Source organism: Ovis aries, chromosome 4 (assembly GCF_016772045.2).
Source record: "Ovis aries strain OAR_USU_Benz2616 breed Rambouillet chromosome 4, ARS-UI_Ramb_v3.0, whole genome shotgun sequence".
NCBI lineage: Eukaryota > Metazoa > Chordata > Mammalia > Artiodactyla > Bovidae > Ovis > Ovis aries.
In genome coordinates this window covers 6,292,671-6,314,016 of record NC_056057.1, presented here as the reverse complement: position 1 = coordinate 6,314,016, position 21,346 = coordinate 6,292,671, and the positions used below count along the sequence as shown (strand labels likewise).

Here is a 21,346-nt window from a genome sequence, read left to right as displayed (position 1 = left end):
CTGGCTGTTTGCTGCCCACTTCTGCCCACAAATAATGGCTACGTGCCAGACAGGCACCGACACATGGAGTCTTTCAGTAACAGCACAGTTCATTCCAGAAAGAGGGACTTAGAGACCGTCAGTTTTATGATTCCAGCTTGACTTCTATTAAAAAAGAAAAACAAAAAACAAAAAAAAAACCTGAAACAAGGAACTCCTGGATTGCCTTCATAATGCTTTTCTACTTTGCATAGATACAGTGGTAGGTTGGAGAAGGCAATGGCACCCCACTCCGGTACTCTTGCTTGGAAAATCCCATGGATGGAGGAGCCTGGTAGGCTGCAGTCCATGGGGTCGCGAAGAGTCAGACACGACTGAACAACTTCAGTTTCACTTTTCACTTTCATGCATTGGAGAAGGAAATGGCAACCCACTCCAGTGTTCTTGGCTGGAGAATCCCAGGGATGGGGGAGCCTGGTGGGCTGCTGTCTCTGGGGTGGCACAGAGTCGGACACGACTGAAGCGACTTAGCAGCAGCAGCAGCAGCAGTGGGAGGTTGGTATGTATAGAAATAGTAACATGTTGGCCAAACTAGGATACTACAAAGTATCCACATTCGTGGGATCAGAGGGGAATGTATCAGAAAGGCAGGCTTTGCTAATCCCCAACCCTGCCCTGAATTCCCTAAAAGCAGCCTTTCCCAAAGGTAAAGTTCCCAAGACTCACTGGAGGTCCTGTGAAAATGCGCACTGGAGCTCAGCCCCAGAGGATGCTGGGAGCTGGAGCAGGGACCCAGACCGTCTGTAGGTGGTGCAAAGGTGCAGCTCATACTGAGCCAGAAACTGCCATCTCAGAGGGCCCTTCATCAGGGAGCCCAGACTTGTTCCTGCTGTCACCCAGTGGGCTGGGCACGCCGGGCTTTCCTTCTGAAAGACTCGCCTGTCGGGGGCCGCCTCCCTCATCCCCAGCCCCACAAGGGCTGTGGCTGCCTTCATCTGAGTGGTCTGTTGATGCCATCATTTCACTTCCCCAGTGTTGCTGCTCAATTTCATATTTTTAAGTCAAGCATCATAGTAACACCTTTCTGCCAACCTCAGAGGGCTCCCGGGAGAATCAGAGGGAGGCTGTTAGGAGACGAGCGTGTAATGCAGGGGGAACCCCACCATGGAGAGGTGTAGCATCCTGGTTCTAAATCACAGGGTTTTTAACAGGAAGCATCAAGAAAAATGTCTGAATTATGGTTATCCTGTCCAGCCCTGTGCCTGCTCTGTGCCCATCTGTAAGGTGAAAGGTGCAACCATTAGGCTTTGTAAACATAGCCTCACATTGGGTGCTGGGCTTCCCAGGTGGCTCAGTGGTAAAGAATCCACCTGCCACGCAGGAGACTTGGGTCAATCCCCAGATTGGGAAGATGCCCTGGAGAAGGAAATGGCAACCACTCCAGTATTCTCTCCTGGAAAAATCCCATGGACAGAGGAGCCCTGTGGACTACAGTCCATGGGGTTGCAAAGATTTGTACATGGCTTAGCGACTAAACAGCAGGAGCAGCAGCGCACTGATGCTGATCCCAGGCATGACTGCAGTAAGCCCAGGCAAGTCCTTGTGGTTCAGTGTATTTATAAATTCACTTTCTTTGGACATAGGATCAGAAATTTTATGATGTATGTGTCCATGGACTTTCCTTTTTTACCCAATCAAGTGATGAAAAGGAGCTTAGGCCTTCTTCAGAGAGTCCCTGAAATGATAGATTATAGAGTCACTGAGATTACAAACTAAATTTTGGATTAATGATATGAAACGCCTCGTCCCAATTAAACAAAAGGGAATACAGGCTTGGAGGAACCTGGGCTCACTCACCATCAGCTGCATGCTGTGGGGGCAAGCAATTGGCAGTAGCAGCAGAAGGACCAGGTATCACGAGCCGAGTTCTGCCCTCCAGCTCCGGGGCCCTTTCCTGCTAGCACCTCCAAAGGGAAGCCCCCTTGAGTTGAGTTCCGCCCGTGTCATGGCTTCAGGGAATGCTCTCTTCCAGTCCCCAGACCCCATGTTACATATTTATGCTGGCACAACAATCAGAAACAAATAGATTTCCAGGAAAGCTTGCCTGAGGAATTAAGACACCAGACCCAGCAGGCTGCATGAGAGCAAATTAGAAGACAAATTTCACTCTTGAAGTCACAGCCCTGTCTTTCCTGCCTGCCCTGTTCTGCTGAAGGGATTCATGACTGTAACCATCTGTCCTTTCTCCCTCTGCTGACAACACTGGCTGGATGGCAGGGTCTGACCAGCTATTCCCTGCAACCTTTCAGACCTCAGGAGAAGCCAGGTGCCCAGCACCTCGTCAGCATGGAGGGGGCATGTCACATGGACATGGGTCACACCGAGGCATGTTGGTCACCAGGAATGGTCCACATCCTTGTCATGACCAGATTCGTGGCATTGGACCGCCTAGCTCTCCAGAACACTCAGCCTAAAGGTCCGCCCTGCCGGTCACCCTGACTCTTCTCCCTTCTTCCGTCCTTTGGAGCTAAAGACTGCCGTCACACACACTCGTGTGGGGGAAGGCCCTGAAGTGTTTCTAGTAGAAAATTAACAATCTCTATTAGATGCTCCTTGGGTCTGCCGGCTACTAGCTGTTGTAATCTCCTCATCTAGTGTGGGCTTGTAACTCAGAGACTGAGGAAGTTAGTTACTTTTACCATCACCTTTCCACCTGCTGGGCTTCTGCTCAGTCAGATCCAATCTAGATACAGACTTTGGAAAATTCCAAATATATTGTTATTGTTAGGATTCCAAATGGTCTATAACTGAATATCACTGTAAGTTCGCTTCCGTTTTCCCAGTAGCACATCTATCCCTCCCACTTAAGAATGATGATAATCTTGAAATTCAGATGCCAACACAGGCTTCTAAATTTAATCTGGTGTAGATTCAGTAGCACCAGATGCACTTCTGATTGCTCTTGATACGTGCTGTCTTGTTCACCAAAATCATGCAGATCGATTGGGAAAATTGTTAAAATAGATTTTAACAGATTCTTCTTCCCTAAGGTAAAGTTGTTACTAGGAAGTGCATTTTCATGGTATCTCAATACCAGATATCATGGTCATACAAAGTCTTTCATCTAAGAAAAAAACCAATACAGTATTGTAAAGTAAAAATTAAAATTTAAAAAAAAGAGTTTTGATGTTTACTTAAACATGACAAATGTATCCGTGTTTTAAGTGAGAGTTAAATATTCACTGGTTTTAGACTCTGAGACCTGTGACTAGTCAACAGCATATTTCTTGGTCGCAGCTGCCTGTTCATCCCGTTGTTGGATCCAGAGTCTGGGGACATGAGCTGACACACAGCAGAGAGCCCAGTGGGTTTTTTGTTTTGTTCTCTTGCTTTTGTTACCACTCCAGTGGTTCCGCTCCCGAGAGAGTTCCTAATAATAACTGAATTTCATCTCTTAGAATATCTGTACTGAAAATATAACTGACTTCAATAGATATGGATAGACTTAATACTGGCTTCAAGGTTGCAGGATTATGAGGCAAAGGAAAAAGCCAGAACACTCAGTGCAGCTCAGATTTTGATGGAGATTCAGGACTTCTCTTTGGATGATGGAAACCTTCCCTCCAGTTTCTCAACTTCTCATTTTATTCAGTCTTTCCCCTTCTCTCCCTCCCACCCTCACACTCTCTGTCTGTCTCTTTCCTGATTTGCCTGCATAGGGACAGACAGGTAATGGAGAAGAAATTGAAAGGGAAAATACAGGGAAAATGTAAATGGAAAGAAGTTATTATAACTGTTATAATGAAGTGCCTTTCATTTAAATATAAGAATGTAACGCTGAAATGAACTTGTGATCCTGAAATGCATTTTTAATGAGTTTCCTTTTTATTTTGCTGCTTCAGTGGCATATTTTAAAGACCCTTTGAAAAAAGCCACATTAAAACCCCCACCAAATGCCACAACACGCAAAATTGGATATTGGTTTATTCCAAAACTGCTGATCAGGAAGAGTGGCTCTTCATCACAAAATGTTGCAGTCACTTTATTTAAATGAGTTTGAATTTGCATTGTGATGTGCCATTCTGATTTAGGGAAAAAAAATTAGATTTTCAGATCAAATTGACCCAACCAGTGAAGCGTTAAGGAACTGGCAGGTTTAGTCTGAAAGCCTCATGTTCTATCAAACCTGCAGCCGGTGGAAGTCACCGGGCCCGTGGGAAACAACTTTCTCGCCGTGTCCTCCTCTGTCCCCGCCGAGTTCCGCTCTCACCGCTCTCCCTCTTGTCTCCCCAGGAGAGAGGCCGTTCCAATGCAACCAGTGCGGGGCCTCCTTCACGCAGAAAGGCAACTTGCTCCGGCACATCAAGCTGCACTCGGGGGAGAAGCCCTTCAAGTGCCACCTCTGCAACTACGCGTGCCGCCGGCGCGACGCCCTCACCGGCCACCTGAGGACACACTCCGGTAGGTCCCCCGGGCGGGCGCAGGTGGGCACAGTGCAGGGGCGCCTGGCTCCCTCTGGGGCAGCCCTGTTCCCAGGACCAGTCCCCTGGGCACTGGCTGCACCCAGTCAGAGTATCAGCGCCCTCCCGCCATGCGCTCTGATCTCCCAACAAACCAGAGAAGGGTGGGGAAATGTTACACACGCTCGTGCACACACACACACACGTCTCCTCTTAGAATATTTTAAGAGAGTCCTCCTCATCCCGTTTTTCAGGTAAGTGGGTTTTTCTTTGCAAAGATTTTACCATCTTGCACTTGTCCTGAGTCTGTGGCCAATGCCCCGAAGTTTCCAAACACGTCTCTCCATGATCATTGTGAAGCCACCCTCATCGCTGTTTAAGGCCGAGCATGTCGGGGGTCATCATGGGGATAGTTTTCTTTGCAAAGGTGCCGCCTGGTGCACCCCCAAATGGGCCCAAAGGGACCCAAATGTAGCAGTCACACCAGAGGCTGACTGAGGCCCCGGTGGGAGAGGCCAGTTTGGAGCTGTTACCAGCATGTAGTAAACCCATCCGGGTAATTGGGGTCTCAGTGAGATGATGGTATCTGTGAATGCTCCACAGTATTTGAAGTGCTCCAGCCTGGGAGCCCAGAGCAACCTCTGGTTATACTGGATCTCCTGCCTCCATAGCAGATTCCTTGGTGTTTCATGATCCAGTGGCCCTGTGATCTTCCAGGCCAGAGGAAGACAGGGTGAGACCTGTGTGCTGTCCCTGGGGGCATCTGACATCACGCCCTTCCCCTACCCTCAGGGAGCTCACCGCCTAGACCAGCAGCTCCCCATCACCCCCAGGGAAGCACCTCAAAGAGGCCCCTGGCCCGGAGGAGGGGTGCATGTCCTTGGAGAAGGTTGGCCTGGACTCAGGTGGTCTCTCCCCCATAGGTAGTGAGTGTAGTTAAGGCCACGGTTTGAAGCCTTCACGCATTTGTTGAGCTCCCCAGGGAAGAGACAGCAGAGCCCCCGTGTGCACCAGGTGCCACGATGCATGTGAAGGGACGGCAGGGGCACCCAGAGGACACAGCGGGTCTCCAGGGAGAGGTTTCTGGGCTCACCTTTGGAAAAGTTCCCAGTGAGTGTGTGGCTCTGTGAGTGGTCCTAGAAAGGGGGCTGGGGACCTTTATGAGTATGGTGGGGATGTCCTCCCGAAGGGGCTCATCGGGAGGCCATGCGGACAGTTGCAGGGGGCAGGCTGCCAGCCTGGTTCTCAAGTGCTCAGCCCAGCCATCTCCCCTTGTTCTGACCTCCTTCCTGACCGTCAGCGTAGAGGAGGCTCCTAGGTGCTCTTAGAAATCCGGGATGTGGGCGAGCGTCCTAAAATCTCCTGAGAAAGGAGCCACTTGAAGCCAGTGGCTCCTCCCACAGCAGGAGATCAGTGGGTGACCCTGGGCCAGGGCCCTGCTGAGGGCTGGGAGGACTTTGCTGCAGGGGACAGGAAGACGGCATTTCCCCAAAGTGGAATGATGACACCGTGGCAGCGAGCATTCTTGGATGCTTGCCACGTGGATAATAAGGAGTGCGTGTGTTGTCCCCTGAGAGGTGAAGGTTTACAGGGTCCCCATAGGCTTCAGATGCGACAGTTACACCGTCTGTGTACAGAGCCCACCAGGAAGTCTGGGATGGAGCCACTTCACCAGTACCCTTCGGGCAGCGTCAAGCCGATACCATCACAGTTGGTAGTGATGCTGCCCTGGAGCTGGTAGGATACACAGCACTCCTTTGGCAGAAAAACAAAGACTCAGTCTTAGCTTGACACCTACCATTGTCGTCCCAGGTCACTCTGATTTCCAACAGAAATCTCTCCTGTGTACCAGTCGTGTGGTGAAATTAGAAACATCCAGGGCCATGTTTTAGGTTCTTCTGGCTCCATTCCTGCTTATTTCATTTGTGGCATGATAGTGTCCTGCTCCAAGTATGGCTAACAATATAGAGAGTCGTAGGCTTTGGACAGTTTATTTCCATTAAGGATTCACTGATGAGCGAGGAGATGAAATTATAGGGAGAGAACCATCGTTGATCCAGGGCTGCTGGTGATTTTCCCATCAGAAATGCCGCTGACACACAGCTCCTGGGGGAAGAAAGAAAACAACAGTGATTTAGGTTCTACAAAATGATTTCGTAGGAACAAAATGAAGACTTCAGCCTTTGTCTACAAACCTAAGTGTGGTTGTGTTCTATTCCATGGTGAAGTGGCTGCACTCCCATTCCCCTAAAAACTGCCACCAACTTGGTAACTTTCCCTGGAAACTGGTGTTGGTCTGAGATTCTGGCTATAGGACTTGTCCCATACTAATAAGAGGGTGGTCTGGAATGGTGGGGGAGGGTCCCCCTCCCTTCTCTGCTTTCTTTGGAAGTTGCAAGCTTGGCTAGTGACCTTCCTTCCTACAAAATAGTGGGCTATACTTTAAGATATACTGTAGTTTAGTTGCTTCCAAGAACTGAAGTATGTTCCAGAGTTAAAGTCAGTCATATACTCTGACAGAAATGGGTTTTCAGACAGAAATGGGTGTTCAGACCACATGTACAGGAATTTGCTGAAGTTACAGTGTTTCCAGGAAAGGACATGGAGTGAGTTATTTTATTCTGTTAGTTTCTAAAGGGCGTACTCAACAAAAAGTGCAGTTTTAAGCAACATTGTCTATTTCAGTGTTGTTTCTCTGATGTTAGGGATACAGCACTTTCTCCAGATAAAGAATTATTCTTTTTCCCCACTAGTAAATGTTCCAGAAGTCAAATTTTGTTTTGCATCCTGGTTTTCTTAAACTGTAGCTTCTGTTCACCTAAGTAAGAGATTTAACCAATACAAGCTTTGGTTAAGCCATTCCACTAAACGTTCCTATGTGAATGGCATAGATTTTGACATAATACTCTCAAATATGTGAAATCCAACAGTAAGAGCAGGAAAGCAGAAGAAGATTCTGGCTTTAGAATGGAAATTAATAGAATATCCTTTATCCATTCCATCTCCTAAAATGCTATCTATTATAATCTTTAAGTGTAGGTATGATATGAATTTGTGCTAGTCTTTTCCTAAAATATCACTCAATAAAATTCAGGAAAAACTAAACTGTGTCTAGAAGTATACTGCTCAATACAGTAGCCACACACCATAGGTGGGATTTACTTTTTAATTACTTAAAATTAGAGTTCAAATTTCCGTTCTTAGTGGCACAGACCATACTTTGATCAGTGTTCACACATGGCCCGTGGCTGCTGCATTGGACAGCTCAGGGGGAGAGGACTTCCTTCCTCACAGTGAATTCTGTTGGACAGGGCTGCTCTATTTAAGAGAAGCCATGCTATTCTAAGGGTCTTTGGGGGAGAAAATAGAGCTTTCCCAAGTTAGAACCAGAAAATACATTTTGGGAACAGAATGCTCATTTCACTGAAGGCTGGTTATTCACTGTGGTTTCTTCCAGACCTCAGATTATTAGTTTAAAACTAATTTGGGAGTTGAATTCACTTCGGTTGCATTAAATCCGGCGCCAATGTCATGCCAGGCCTGGCCCATGGTGTAGAAGTGGACAAGAGGCTGACTTTGGAGCTGAGTGTGTATATTATCCTGCCAACGCGTGTACCTCTTCCGCACATCTCTGCCTTGGTGTTGGGCATCCCCGGTATCACACTGCAGTGGTTTGTTTTCTTTAGTTAAAAGACAGACTTCATGGTTTAAGTAGGAGAGAATTTGGTAGGCTGGACAGTGAACAAGTTAAAATGAAAAAAAAGGTGGCAGGAGTTCTTGGTACAATCAGGAAACCCCTGATCACTCACACTTTTAAATTCAGTCATCTTAACTGAGTCCATAATACTTTTAGCTCTCAAGAATAGAGGGGTTGTGCTTTGTTTTTTTTTTTTTTTTGGTTTTTTGCCCTTTTGATGAGAAGTATATTGCATGCCTTCCCACGACACGTGCGGCCGCTATTTAATCGGGGTCTCGAACTCCATTGTGTCTCCTGCAGTTGGTAAACCTCACAAATGTGGATATTGTGGCCGAAGCTATAAACAGCGAAGCTCTTTAGAGGAACACAAAGAGCGCTGCCACAACTACTTGCAAAGCATGGGCCTCCCAGGCACGCTGTACCCAGGTAAGCACCGAGGGCACAGGCTGCCTGCCGCGCTGCCCCGCCCGCCGCGGCCGGGCCTGGAGCCGCCCCAGCGGGGATGGAGCGGCGTCTCTGGCCACTAAAGCCTCAGGAGGACTGCCTCCTGCTCCCCAGCCCTCCCAGACTTCCTCTCACCAGGGAGCACGTGCTGGTGAAACCCCTCCCTCTCAAAATCTGCATCAGCTTCTAAGATCATAGCGACCCTTGAAAGTCTCAGGTTTTTACTTTTCTGGTGTTTTTATGTTTTTTGGTTTTTTTTTTTGGTGGTTTTTGTTTTTTTCAACCTGGGAGTATAGATTGCTTCTTTGTGCTTAGTCATCAAAATAAGATGTGAAATCTGCCTATAAAAATGATTTTTTTTTCATGAAGTGGATCAAATAAGAGTGTTCAGGCCATGTTTTCATTCATCGGTGTCGGCACCAGCCTGGGACATGGGGTAATTGAAAGGCCCTGACTGTCTGTGGTCCTGCACCTGTCACAGGATTCAAGGGAAGCTTCTTTTTTCCCTCCTATGCTCTAAGGCTTTGCTGTGTATCTGTTACATTTCAAGATGTTTGGCTCTGATCTGAGACAAGCTGAAGTGAAAGGTGTTAACAGAGAGAGTATGGAAAGGGCTGAATTTACTCAAGGGGTCAGCTGTATTGTCAAAAGCACCTTTCTGATTTTCTAAGACATGAGATTTATGGATAGATCAGCTCAAGTTCACCTCTTTCAAAACACTGCTCATTTAGCATGACTGCTGGAAAAATCCTCGTTGGATGGAGGTGTGCGTACGTGTTAAGTCACTTCAGTTGTGTCTGACTCTCTGCGACCCTATGGACTGTAGCCCACCAGGCTCCTCTGTCCATGGGATTCTCTAGGCAGCAGTACTGAGGTGGGTTGCCATGCCCTCCTCCAGGGCATCTTGCCAACCCAGGGATTGAATCCTCCTCTCTTACATCTCCTACACTGGCAGGCAAGTTCTTCACCACTAGCACCAGACGGAGGAGTAGATGTTAAATGAATAGTTGAGATTTTATCAAGCCACATTCAGCTTTCCGACTTTCATAAATGGCTCATAAAGAAAAATCCACCAGGGGACTCTCAGGTTATTAGTTTTAAATGTTAACATTTACTTTATTTTGTTATTGGAATTAGATACATGTAACATGAGGCTTACTATCCTGTTTTTAAGTGGGGTGGTGGTTTTCGTTGCTAAGTCATGTCCGATTCTTGCGATCCTATGGACTGTAGCCTGCCAGGCTCCTCTGTCCACGGGATTCTCCAGGCAGGAATACCGGAGTGGGTTGCCATTTCCTTCTCCAGGGGGTCTTCCCGACCCAGGGATCAAACCCAGGCCTCCTGCATTGCTGGCAGATGCTTTACCGACTGAAAGGGAAGCCCCGTTTTTAAGTGTGCTTCAGTGCTATTAAGTGAATTCAGTAATGCTCAGATTACTAATGGCAGCTGAGATCAGTGGAAAGAGTAGTCAGTGTCAGAATAAAGTCCTAAAAATTGAGTAGTCTTGGCATCAAGGAGTAGGGTTCTCTGGTCCTAGTACCATTTCCCCCACTGATCTGGGGTCAGTCTGGGCCTTAATCTTCTCACCTGTAAAATGGGGAGATGGCATCAAGTTATCTTTTAGCTTCCTTGAAAGTCTAAGGTCTATTTCTAGAACATAAAGGCATTGTAGCTTAGTGGAAGAGAGGAAAGTAGGTATTAATAATAATAATAATAATTTATCAATTTGTGGCCAAACCCTCAAGTAGGAGATTAAGGGATGAGAAGATGATTATAGTCCTTTAAAATAAAATGTAAATACTTGGTATTATGTTTTTCTGTTAAAAAAAAATGGGTATGGAAGTCAGTGCTTTTAATGAATGATTAAATAAGTCATTTATCTACTCAACAAATATTTCCTGAGGACATATTATATACCATGCCAAATCCTACTGAAGATCAGTTCAGTTCAGCCACTCAGTCATCTCAGACTCTTTTAAACTCCATGGACTGAAGCACACAAGTCTTCTGTGTCCATCACCAACTCCCAGAGCTTGCTCAAACTCATGTCCATCGAGTCGGTGATACCATCCAACCGTCTCATCCTCTGTCATCCTCTTCTCTTCCTGCCTTCAATCTTTCCCAGCATCAGGGTCTTTTCCAACGAGTCAGCTCTTCGCATCAGGTGGCCAAAGTATTGGAGCTTCAGCTTCAGCATCAGTCCTTCCAGTGAATATTCAGGACTGATTTCCTTTAGGATGGACTGGTTTGATCTTGCAGTCCAGGGGACTCTACTGAGATAGTAATCTGAATTTCCCTCCAAAACTGCACACATGGAATTGGGATAGCAAGATGATCCAGAGGCCCAGCAGAGCTCACAGGTTGCCTCCACTGTTTTCATGACTAAACAGACAAGCCCTAACGTCCAGTGGGCTTCGGGGAGCCTCTCCTTCACCGAGACCTGGATGCAAGCTTCTTTTCTGACTCTGTTTCCAAATGCCTCTTAGGCTTGTCTCTTGGGTGGAAGTCAGGCAGTTCCTGCCTGACCGACCTCAGGGAAAGGCTCTGAGCAGAGATCTGTGTCATGCCCTCACCTGAATGCACGCGTTAGGGACTCCCTGGAGCTGGAGTCCCTGTGTCTGTGTCAACACACCTTGACGTCAGGGATATATATATTACATAGTACCCTATGGTCAGAATTCATTTAGTCCTAAGATGCGAACTGGTTCCCTTTAGGGGTCAGACGGTTTGGAATTCCACACAGTGGCTTTTAGTCCTGTTCTCAGGAGCCGAGGCTTCTCGTGTGAAGTTCATGCTGGTGGAGGATCCATAAAAGCCCTTTGAAGAGGACCCTTCAAGGCTGCATCAAGGCGCAGGCAGGCAGTGGGTGAGGGCCTCACTGGGCTGGGGCCGGTTGACGTATACTTTCTGTACATTTCTCATGTGCATCCCTCCCACATCTCCTAGGACCAGGCCTCACAAGCATGCACATGGGCCCTGAAATAGGCTTGAACCCCTCCAGTCCACCTTAGGTTGCAGCCATTCTTTGGGCTTAGATGAAGACAAAGCCTAGTTTATGAGACATGGCCAAGATTTAATTTTTCTGAATATGATTTTATTTAGGAAGAAGCTTTCGGGTCATCTGCTATAATTTCCTAATGTCTTTATAGAAAACATAAGTTTCTCTTGAGCCTTTAGGTGCATAGATTGCGTCAGAAGCTTAGAGAGAAATATATCAGTGGTCTAGGAGCTCTGGACTTGTGGTCCCTCACTGTGGTGGTTCTGAGGGTCTCAGGAGGCCCCATGGGCTGGCAGGAAGGAAACCCAGCTCAAGGTGCTGTAGGCACCCTGGGCAGGCCACAGAGTCCGCGTTTGCAGAAGAGGATGGGCACATCAGGAAGCGTGTCAGCTTGATCAAGAAGACAACCAGTGCAATTGACTTCTATGGGTTTTATTCATACCCACCTCCCCCCTGTAAATCAGGATGTGAGCTATTATGTTTACCTATTTAACAAGAAACCCACATTTCCAAGGATAAAGAGTCACAGTTACCAGTGGTAATCGCTGATATGGAATATATGTTTTCAACGTGGCATTGATTGTGAAGCAATGAAAACATAAAATTTAGAAACAGGGATTTTCCTGGCAGTCCAGGGGTTAAGACTCTGAACTACCAGTGAAGGGGGCACAGATTCGATCCCTGGTCAGAGAACTAAGATCCCATTAGGCTTCATGGAACCACAAAAAAAAAAAAAAAAAAAAAAAAAGGAGAGCTAAAGAAAAAAGTGCTTAGAAATGCTCAGAATTGCTTCTGGCCTCACCAGCTGTGCTGGGGCCAGAAACACAGGGGAACCACAGGGGAGAAAGGCCTGGATGCTGCACGTGTGTCTTCTGGGGTCATGGATGTTTTCAGCACAACATTGGTGTCAAATTTTGTCAATTTGTCAATCTTGTTGGAATAATATAAAATAAAAGAGGAATTGACATTTTTAAAAAAGAAAAGTAATGTCCAATGTTATATTAAAACATTGCTGTCAGCTGGACCTCTTTGAAGAATAGAGAGATAAATCAATAATAGAAATGGATAAACCTTCCAGAGACCCTGTGATCAATCAGCATGTCCTATCTAAGAAAGGAAGACACACAGAGTAGCGGGATTTCAATGAACTCTACAGATTTGGTTTGGGAAGAATTGATTAACCATTAGGAAAGAAGTCAGTTTAGATTTTCAGCTTCTTGTATATTAGAAGAAATTGCAAGAAGATGAAAAATTTATACTTCCAAAAGTCCAACCATAAAAACTAGAGAGGCTATGCGAAATATATAGCTGTATCTTCAGCTATGGAAAGAAAGGGATGGCATAGCCAAGCAAAGATCAGCTAGAAGTACTCCCTAGATCACCTCTCATCGCCACGGTTTCCAGCTTTCCTATAGTGCTTGTTCTTTGACCTTCCAGGTTGCTGTGTTCAGGGCCCAGGAACTCCCTAGTTCTTTCCCCCTCTTGCCAGGGTTGGCTGCAGCATTCTCGTGACCACGTTTCTCCTACATCTCTGTTCAGTGTGACAGAGTCAGACCCTTAGATCATTTTTGCTGAGACTTCTTTCATTCTCAAGAGGGCTGTTATCAGGAGTGACTGAATGAGCGTACAGGGGAGTATTTGAAACATTAAGAGCACTTGTCAATGGGACACAATTGTAAAATCACAGTCCAGTTTCTGGGGAGAGTGGTGGTGCTTGTTCCCTGATCTTAGGGAATGAGGCAGGTGTCATCAGCTCTGATCCTCCTCTGGCTGGCAGGGTTGCTGGGAAGATTAGAAATAATCTCCTCAAAGATCCTGGCTCTTGTAGGCACTTAGCACATGTCAGGTTTAACGCTGGATGACGAGACCAAATCCTTTGACTATAAGCGTTTCTAAACTGGTCTCTCTAACTGTCTTTGACTTTAGTCATTAAAGAAGAAACTAATCACAGTGAAATGGCAGAAGATCTGTGCAAGATGGGATCAGACCGCTCCCTTGTGCTGGACAGACTAGCAAGTAACGTCGCCAAACGTAAGAGCTCTATGCCTCAGAAATTTGTTGGTAAGAGTTAAACGTTTCCTGTCTCTTAAAAGAACAACCATGTGGGTGCTTTAGATGGTGATTAGTTGAGGGAAAAAGAAAGGAAACATATCTCGTTTCTTAAAAAAAAAAAAAAAAAAGGCAAAATTTAGCAAGCTTAACGTTTCTCAAGTCTCTTGGAATGGTTTTCTGATAGGCTTCTTAAAACTACCAGATCTTCTCCCAGGAGCTGTTCTTCGAGGTGGTTTTGCAAGGTCTGGGGCACCTGATGAGGTCTGCCCTGTGGCTATCAGGGATGGCTGATCAGTGAGCCCAGGGCAGAGGGCACACCGCCCAGACCCCCAGCCCCAGCAGCCTTGCTGAGCCTCAGTGGCTCCTTTGCCCAAAGTTCATAATACTCCCCACGGGGGCTACTTCAAAGTCTAAAAGGGCAGAACCGCAGGGCAACTGGCCCGTGAGCTGAACAGCAAGGAGTAGCCTCAGCCTCGATTGCCATTTTCACTGCTCAGCATCTGTGCGGTGCTGTCAGGGTGGGGTACCCCTTTCCTCCAGTGTAGACGGTGGGCACACCCACAGCCCTGTCGTCCAGCCCTGGCACTAGACGTGTGACTAGGGTAACACCTGGGCAGGTGGGAGGGTAGAGAGGCACTGAGCTGGGACTCAGCCTGAGGGTGTGAGCTCACAGCCAGGTGTGAGCTATCACCTTGCGAAACGAAACGACTCTCCTCTGCAGCCCAAGCTCCATCCTTTACATATTTCACAGGCTGTTATGGGCTTCTCTCATGACTCAGACAGTAAAGAATCTGCTTGCAATGCTGGAAACCTGGGTTTAATCCCTGAGTAGGGAAGATCCCCTTGAGGAGGGCATGGCAACCCACTCCATTACTCTTGCCTGGAAAATCCCATGGACAGAAGAGCTTGGTGGGCTGCAGTCCATGGGGTCAGGAAGAGTCAGACACGACTGGGTGGCTAAGCACACACACACAGAGTTTTATGAACATAGAGTAACACCAGGATTTGAGAACTTTTAACACCCTCAGTGTGAAGATGGCATTATGAAGATAATATGGAAAGAGGATGGGGGAGGGGAGGGTCATGTCCAGGGAACATCCAGATCAGTAAAAGCTTGTGAAGTTGGCAGTGACCTTGAGATAGGAAGAGGATTTCTCCACATTTTTCTCGGTGGAAGAATGGAGGAGGATTCTAGGCAGATCAGAACAAATACAGAGCAGTGGTGATGCTGGTTGGGGACTTGAGGGGCACATGTGAAAGGCTTGAGAAGCAGATTCCAGGATGAGTCACGGCCCCTCAGGGAATCCCCTGAGTGGCAAAGCCCCAGGCAGCTCTGGTCACAGGTGAATGGCCTTCGAATGCCAAGGTGAGAAATACAGCCTTAACCCAGCAGGCAGAAGAGAGCGCTGGCATGTCTTTAACTGGAGTCGCCTCTTGGAAAATAGAGACCTCTGGTGCCAAAAATTGATTGGAAATGGGAGAACGTGGGGCCTTGGTGGCCTGGAAAGAGGAAGAAGATATGGGGCAGAGGCTGGTGAAAGAGGAAGGTGGGCCACACCGGTGATGGAAACCACAAGTCATGGGGACTCAGGGACACATGTGCCATTGACAGGTTCTGGGAATTGACAGTCTGCGTTTGGTCTGTCCATTTTGAAGGACTTTCTGAATGATGCCCTGTGGAAACCCGGGGAATGTGTGTTAGGAGAGAGGATGGTGCTAGAATGGGGTCAGTACTCAGGCCTGGGGTGGGTGCTGTCCTGCAGGAGGGGACAGGACCCAAGGGGAGGCCAGGTTCTTGGGTTCTAGCCTCTCTCCAACACTGAAGAAAAGGCTCCATTTTGATCATGTTTTAAGTAGAGGTTTTTCGTAGGCCTGGAGTTGGGAGGGGTGACGGGAGGAAGGAATCAGTTAAAAAACACTTTTCAAAGCACCGGCTGCAGACAAGAGTGTGGAGAGTCACCCACAGGAGTGTGAGCCTTTAGACTGTGAGAAATGGGGAGGCCGCTCACTTCCTGTGCAGAAAGGGGGTAAGGTGACTCAGAGCACTGACTTCTAGGGGTGGGATTTCAAGCAGCACCAGGTGGGAGTGAGAACAGGGCCCCTCACCCCTCCCAGGAGGCCTTGTGTGGTAGAAGGGGGATGGGGGCCCCCGTAACCAGGGGAGCTGGAGCAGCAAGTGTGTCTGAGGATGGTTGGACCGTCATGGGCCCTGGGGAACGGGGTACCACTTCCCTCTTCAGATCAGAAAACTGGAGGGCGCCCCAAAAGCAGTCACTCAGGCATGTCCGACTCTTTGCAACCCCATGGACTGCATTGTGCATGGAATCCTCCAGGCCAGGCTACTGGAGTGGGTAGCCTTTCCCTTCTCCAGGGGATCTTCCTAACCCAGGAATCAAACCCAGGTCTTCTGCATTGCAGGTGGATTCTTTACCAGCTGAACCACAGGATGGCAAGGGCTTTGTGAATGGGTGTTTCAGCCCCTGTGGCTGATGGAGACTTCAGACCAAATTACCATCGGTGACACTGCCGTAGCTACCTCCAGTGAGAGCACAGTTTAGGTGTTGTAGTGAGATTTAGATAGTTTTTGTTTGGAAAAATATATATATATATAAAGAATAATAAAAAAAAAAAAACAGAACCCCTCTCTCTGATCAAACAAAACTAAGGTTAAAAGAAGTCCCTGGGAAGAGGTGGACCACACAGGAGAAGTGGGGTGGGGGACCGAGCTAGAGGATGCTGGAGTGGAGATTGGAAAGAGGGGCTCAGAACCAGCAGTGCAGGCTGGTAGATGTTTCCCCGAGTTTGGTGCCTGGCAGTTTATTTCTAAAATAATGCCTCTTGCCCTCACATCAACTTGATGGGGTTTTCATCAACCCCTCCTCCCTTGTCATGGTTTCTCCATGCCAAAAATCAAAAAGGAAATGGACCTCTAAGACCTCTCTTTACCTCTAGAAGCTGATTTTATCTTCTTATATGATTTCAGAAAGAGTGTGCAGGAACCCAGCTGTTACTGTACAAGCTGGCCCAGTAGTGGTGGGGTTGAAAGAGCTCCCAAGTTTTCATTCAAGAGAGGCTCAGACCCTGCCCTCTTCCTATTATGCTTGGTCATTGAGTCATGCCCAGCTCTTTGCAACCCCGTGGACTGTAGCCTGCCAGGCTCCTCTGTCCGTGGGATTCTCCAGGCAAGAATCCTGGAGGGAGTTGCTGTTTCCTTCTCTAGGGGATTTTCCCAACCCGGGGATCAAACCTGCATCTCCTGTGTCTCCTGTAAGGCAGGCAGACTCTTCCCCACTGAGCCGCTGGGGGAGACCCTTACTACTCTTTCTATTTATTTTGAACGCTCTCTTAATTGATTGGGCTTTGCATACAAGCAGCTGCTTTCAAGAAGCTTCTGCAGATGTTGTTTCCATGTACGTTTCTGTGTTTGAGGAGATCTGCCTGCTGCCTTTCTTCTTGAAGAACGTTGTGACGAGCGAGGTTGGTCACTGTCTTTGTTCCCCCAGTCTAGAACTTTCTAGATTTTGCCATCATGACTGAAGGCAAGAGTCCCATTTTCTGTCTGAGTACCTGAAGAGTTTTTTCTTTAACCTAAAAGTTGAATACAACTAGGTTGTGTCTTGGTGTTTTGCATTCTGAATAAAAATTTCCTGACATTTTAATCTGGGGATTTCCTTCTTTTCTTTTATTTCTTGGAAATTCTCTTTTATATGAATATGTATTTTGTTCCATTTGTTATGATCTCTGTTCAGAGATACCAGTCATCCTTTTATTGGGGAGTTTGTCTTCCATATCTGTTAGCATTTCTCTAAGTTGATTTTTTTTTTTTTTTGCCTTTTTCACATTTATTCATTGTTACTATCTTGTGTTTTTCCTCTCGATCAGTGATTCCATTTTCAGGAGTTTATGTTCTATTGCTTGCTATTTCTAATCCCTGTATTATCTGTAAATAACACTGTGTGGACCTCATTTTGTTTCCTGAGATCTAACATCTCCTTTTTCATCTTATTGTGTTGTTCTAGCCCATCATGTTTCAGTATCTTTTTAATTGAATTCATGTCACAAAGCAGTTACGAGACAGTCTTCTCTTCCTTGAATTAGGCTTTTTCTGAGGATGGGCTTATTGTTCTGTGTTTTACTTCCTTTCTTCCCTTGTCTTGCTAGAAAATACATTCACAGTAACCATGACCTTTTCTTTTCATCTTGCTTATTTGACTTGGGCTGATAGAGCTTGACTGATGTTTGCTGTTCTCCCCCATTGTACCTGAGATGTGGCTTTTTGTTTGTTTGCTTGTTTCTGAGCGAGCTCAGCTTTTCTCAGTGCTGAAGGAATGCCAGGGATGAGGTTGGAGGAGTTCAAGGAAGGCAAAGTGCAGTCTTTGTTAAAACACTTCCTCTCTGCCCTCTCCCTCATTCTGAGATTTGGTTAAATGCCCTAAACCAGTTCATCACTGTACCTGGTTGGGAAGTATTTCTAGCTGCCAGAGGGTGCTCTGGCCCTTGGGGTGTTTCCTCCTAGTCCACAGCATTGAGGACTTAACTCTCATCTCTCACCTAGCGAATCAACCTCAGCGCTCGCCCATCCAGTGTCGCCTGGTCTCATTAGGAGAGGTTTCAACGGCTTTTTGATCAGAAGTGAAAAAAGATAGCTATTTGAATTGATTCTCTATGGATATGAGGATGTTAGGGAAACTGCTAAGGATTTTGTTGCTTCATACTTAAGGTTTTATAAGTAAAATCAGCTGTCAAGCTTAGCCACGTATCTCATGCCAGAATTTTCTTTCCTTGATTTTTATAAATATGTATTTCCTTAGACTATGTACCTTTCTTTAGCATTCTGCCCAAGTGAATGTTGTGGGATTTTCTCACTCTGTGGAATATTCAGGGAAGAGAAATTCTGTGGGTGGTTTTAATATGCCACGTGGGTCTTCCCCCTACATCCTTTTATTGTTGATACCCAGTTTTAAAGAACAGTTGCTCAGGAAAGCACAGAATGATGACTCTGGGAGAAACGGGATCATTAGTGGGAAAGCACCATTTTGGGTGGAGCTATAAGCACTTTATATGTATCAGAATTGTCGTGAAGCCCACTCCCTTCCCCACCCTGCCAGGCTTTAATGGAGGGATAGACCAGGCAAAAGAGACTCATTTTCCTCTGGGGTTAATGTAACTAGACATTTATCACCTTAATACAAAAATGGGGGAAAAAATCACATGGCTTCTGTATTGCTGTTCAGTTACCTTAATGGGGAGAAACACCACCTCTGTGATCACTGCCACCCAACTTCCATAGAGATTCCAATATATCCTGGCTCTGCAGAGGGTGTGTCTGGCCATGGACAAGTATCTATGCGTCATGTAAGGGTCACGTGGTACCGCGGTCAGGGCGTGTGCCACTCCTGACTACCAGCAGACTGAGATGAAAGGGAGCCAGGCTGCTGTGTGATACACACGCCAACAAAGCAAGAAGCAGGACCTCAGGATGCTTTCTAGTCCAATGCGGCATACTTCTGGGTAGCTATCAGTGGCCTCAGATTCATGAAGGACTGTTAGTAAGCCTGGGAACTCTGGAGCAGTTTACCCTCCTGTTGCTGGAACTGGCTGCAGGCCATGACGTCAGGCGTCAGTGTGGGAGGTGTGGGGTCTCCACCACGATCCGTCTCGCCAGCCACCGTCAGCCATAACCTGGGCCCCTGGGCGGCCAGAGGCATCCTCACTTCTGCCTTCCGCCAGTAGGGCTGCCCAGGTGGTGTGAGCGGTAAAGAACCCAACTGCCAGTGCAGGAGACATAAGAGGTTCAACCCCTGGTTTGGGAAGATCCCCTGGAGGAGGAAGTGGCAACCCACTCCAGTATTCTCGCCTGGAGAATCCCATGGACAGAGGAGCCTGACGGGCTCCAAGGCCATAAGGTTGCACAGAGTTGGACTCAACTGAAGCAACTTCGCACACATGCACACACGTGATGGAGAAGGGCCCTTCTTCCTTCCAAGCCTGCCAGCTTCCTTTAATATAGTCTTCCCTGGGTCTCCTAGCTCCCTCTCCCCTTAGTTTCTTCTTGCTGCTCCCTGTGTGGGACACATATCACGGTCTGCAGCTGGTGCTTAGCAGCTGAAGGATGAACTACTCCATAGTTCTCAGACTTATTAATAATCGTTTAAAAATCTGTGACATCAACCGTCCAGAAATATGCCTCATCATACTAGAAAGCAGAATTAAGTCCCCACAGCAAACCTTCCTTTTCCTTCCCAGAACTTCCCAGACAGGGATGCGCCCTATATGACCCTGCACTAATCTCTGTCTCCTCTGTGGGCTGTGAAGGATGCTACTTGTTGGCCATTCTGTCCTTCCTGTCTGGTCCAGGGTGGACACTCGGTGGACATGTGTTGAGAGAAGGAAAGAGAAGGAAGGTTGAGACGTAAACAGCTCATACCTGCCTCTGAATGCCCCTCCGCCCATGACTTATTAACTAACCATCACTGAAAGTAAAGTGGATCAATAGACCTTAACAGTGAGGCAGACAGTTCACTCATGAATTTGCTAGTTAAGCCAAGGTTTCCTACTGAGCTTAGAATCTGTACATCAAGAAGGTGTTATCTTCAAGGACAGTCATTTTATTTCTTTATGAAAACTTGTACTCAAAAGCTAATTACAAGAAGTCAAATCTTTTCTCAAATTTCCCCTTTCCAGGGGAAGCGATCTCGCTGCCTCCTACCAACCGTGATATTAGACCTTAGGCTTCTTGAGGCCAAACTCGCTGACAAGTCCTTGACAGTGATTTCTTGAATCATTCCTGCTCAGTAATTGTTTGAAGGAACAAGTAAATGTCACCCCTGGAGCTTGCTCCGGCTGCTCTCAACTTTCTACCAACTTTCCACCAAATGACCGCTGCACAGGCTCCTTGCTGCTAAGAACTGAGAAGCAGGCATGGAATTAAGAGGCCAAGGAAGATGTGGAGGCTGGTACATCTGATGGTGCTTTTCACTCTCACGCAAGTCAGAGCCAGCTTTTTGTTGTTGACAAGACTGATACCATTTCACTATGCAGAATATAAAGTTTCTGTATTTTTGATTAAGCTTTATTCTAGAGTATTATAGTTATGAACTTAAAGTATATGACCTATCACACATTGTTATAATCATATAATTGCTTGAATTAAATAAATTAGTGATGTTAACCAGCCATTGTGAGTTACTTAGAACTCTATATGAAAACATATCATTTCAACATTAATTTTAAATTAAATATAGAGCTTCCAGGTGGTGCTAGTGGTAAAGAACCTGCCTGTCAATGCAGGAGACATAAGAGAAATGGGTTCAATCCCTGGGTTAGGAAGACCCCCTGGAGGAGGGCATGGCAACCCACTCCAGTATTCTTGTCTGGAGAATCCCATGGACAGAGGAGGCTGGTGGTCTATAGTCCATAGGGTCGCAAAGACTCGAACACAACTGAAGTGATTGGCACACTCAGCACACTCAAAATGTTTACTAACACCCAGAGTAAATACAAGTATTGGTTTAGTGTTTGGATATATGCTGCTTAAACTGGCACACCATCCTTGGTTCACCTGCTCCTTTACTGATTTGTGTAGACAAATTGGTATAAATGCCCCCCCCCCCCCCCCCCCCCCCCCCCCCCCCCGCCCCCGGACAGGGTGCCATGCCAGGTACAGGGCGGGCAGAGACGTGTCAGCCTTGCCCATTTTGCTGATGTCCGCATGGT

At 46.9% G+C, this 21,346-nt stretch overlaps 1 protein-coding gene across 24 annotated transcripts in view; it reads left to right on the top strand.

The window, feature by feature from the left end:
* The window catches only part of IKZF1 (IKAROS family zinc finger 1), a 117,671-nt gene that overhangs the window by 70,861 nt on the left and 25,464 nt on the right, over positions 1-21,346 (top strand). For 11 of the 24 annotated variants that reach the window (XM_060414421.1, XM_042248341.2, XM_060414422.1 and 8 more), the window contains 3 exons: positions 4,273-4,440; positions 8,437-8,562; positions 13,505-13,639. In XM_060414421.1, the coding sequence (XP_060270404.1) occupies positions 4,273-4,440; positions 8,437-8,562; positions 13,505-13,639 (429 nt within the window). Of the gene's footprint in view, positions 1-4,272; positions 4,441-8,436; positions 8,563-13,504; positions 13,640-20,314; positions 21,258-21,346 lie in introns of those variants that run through there. The other 13 variants (XM_027968429.3, XM_042248355.1, XM_042248349.1 and 10 more) reach the window with 7 other exon arrangements.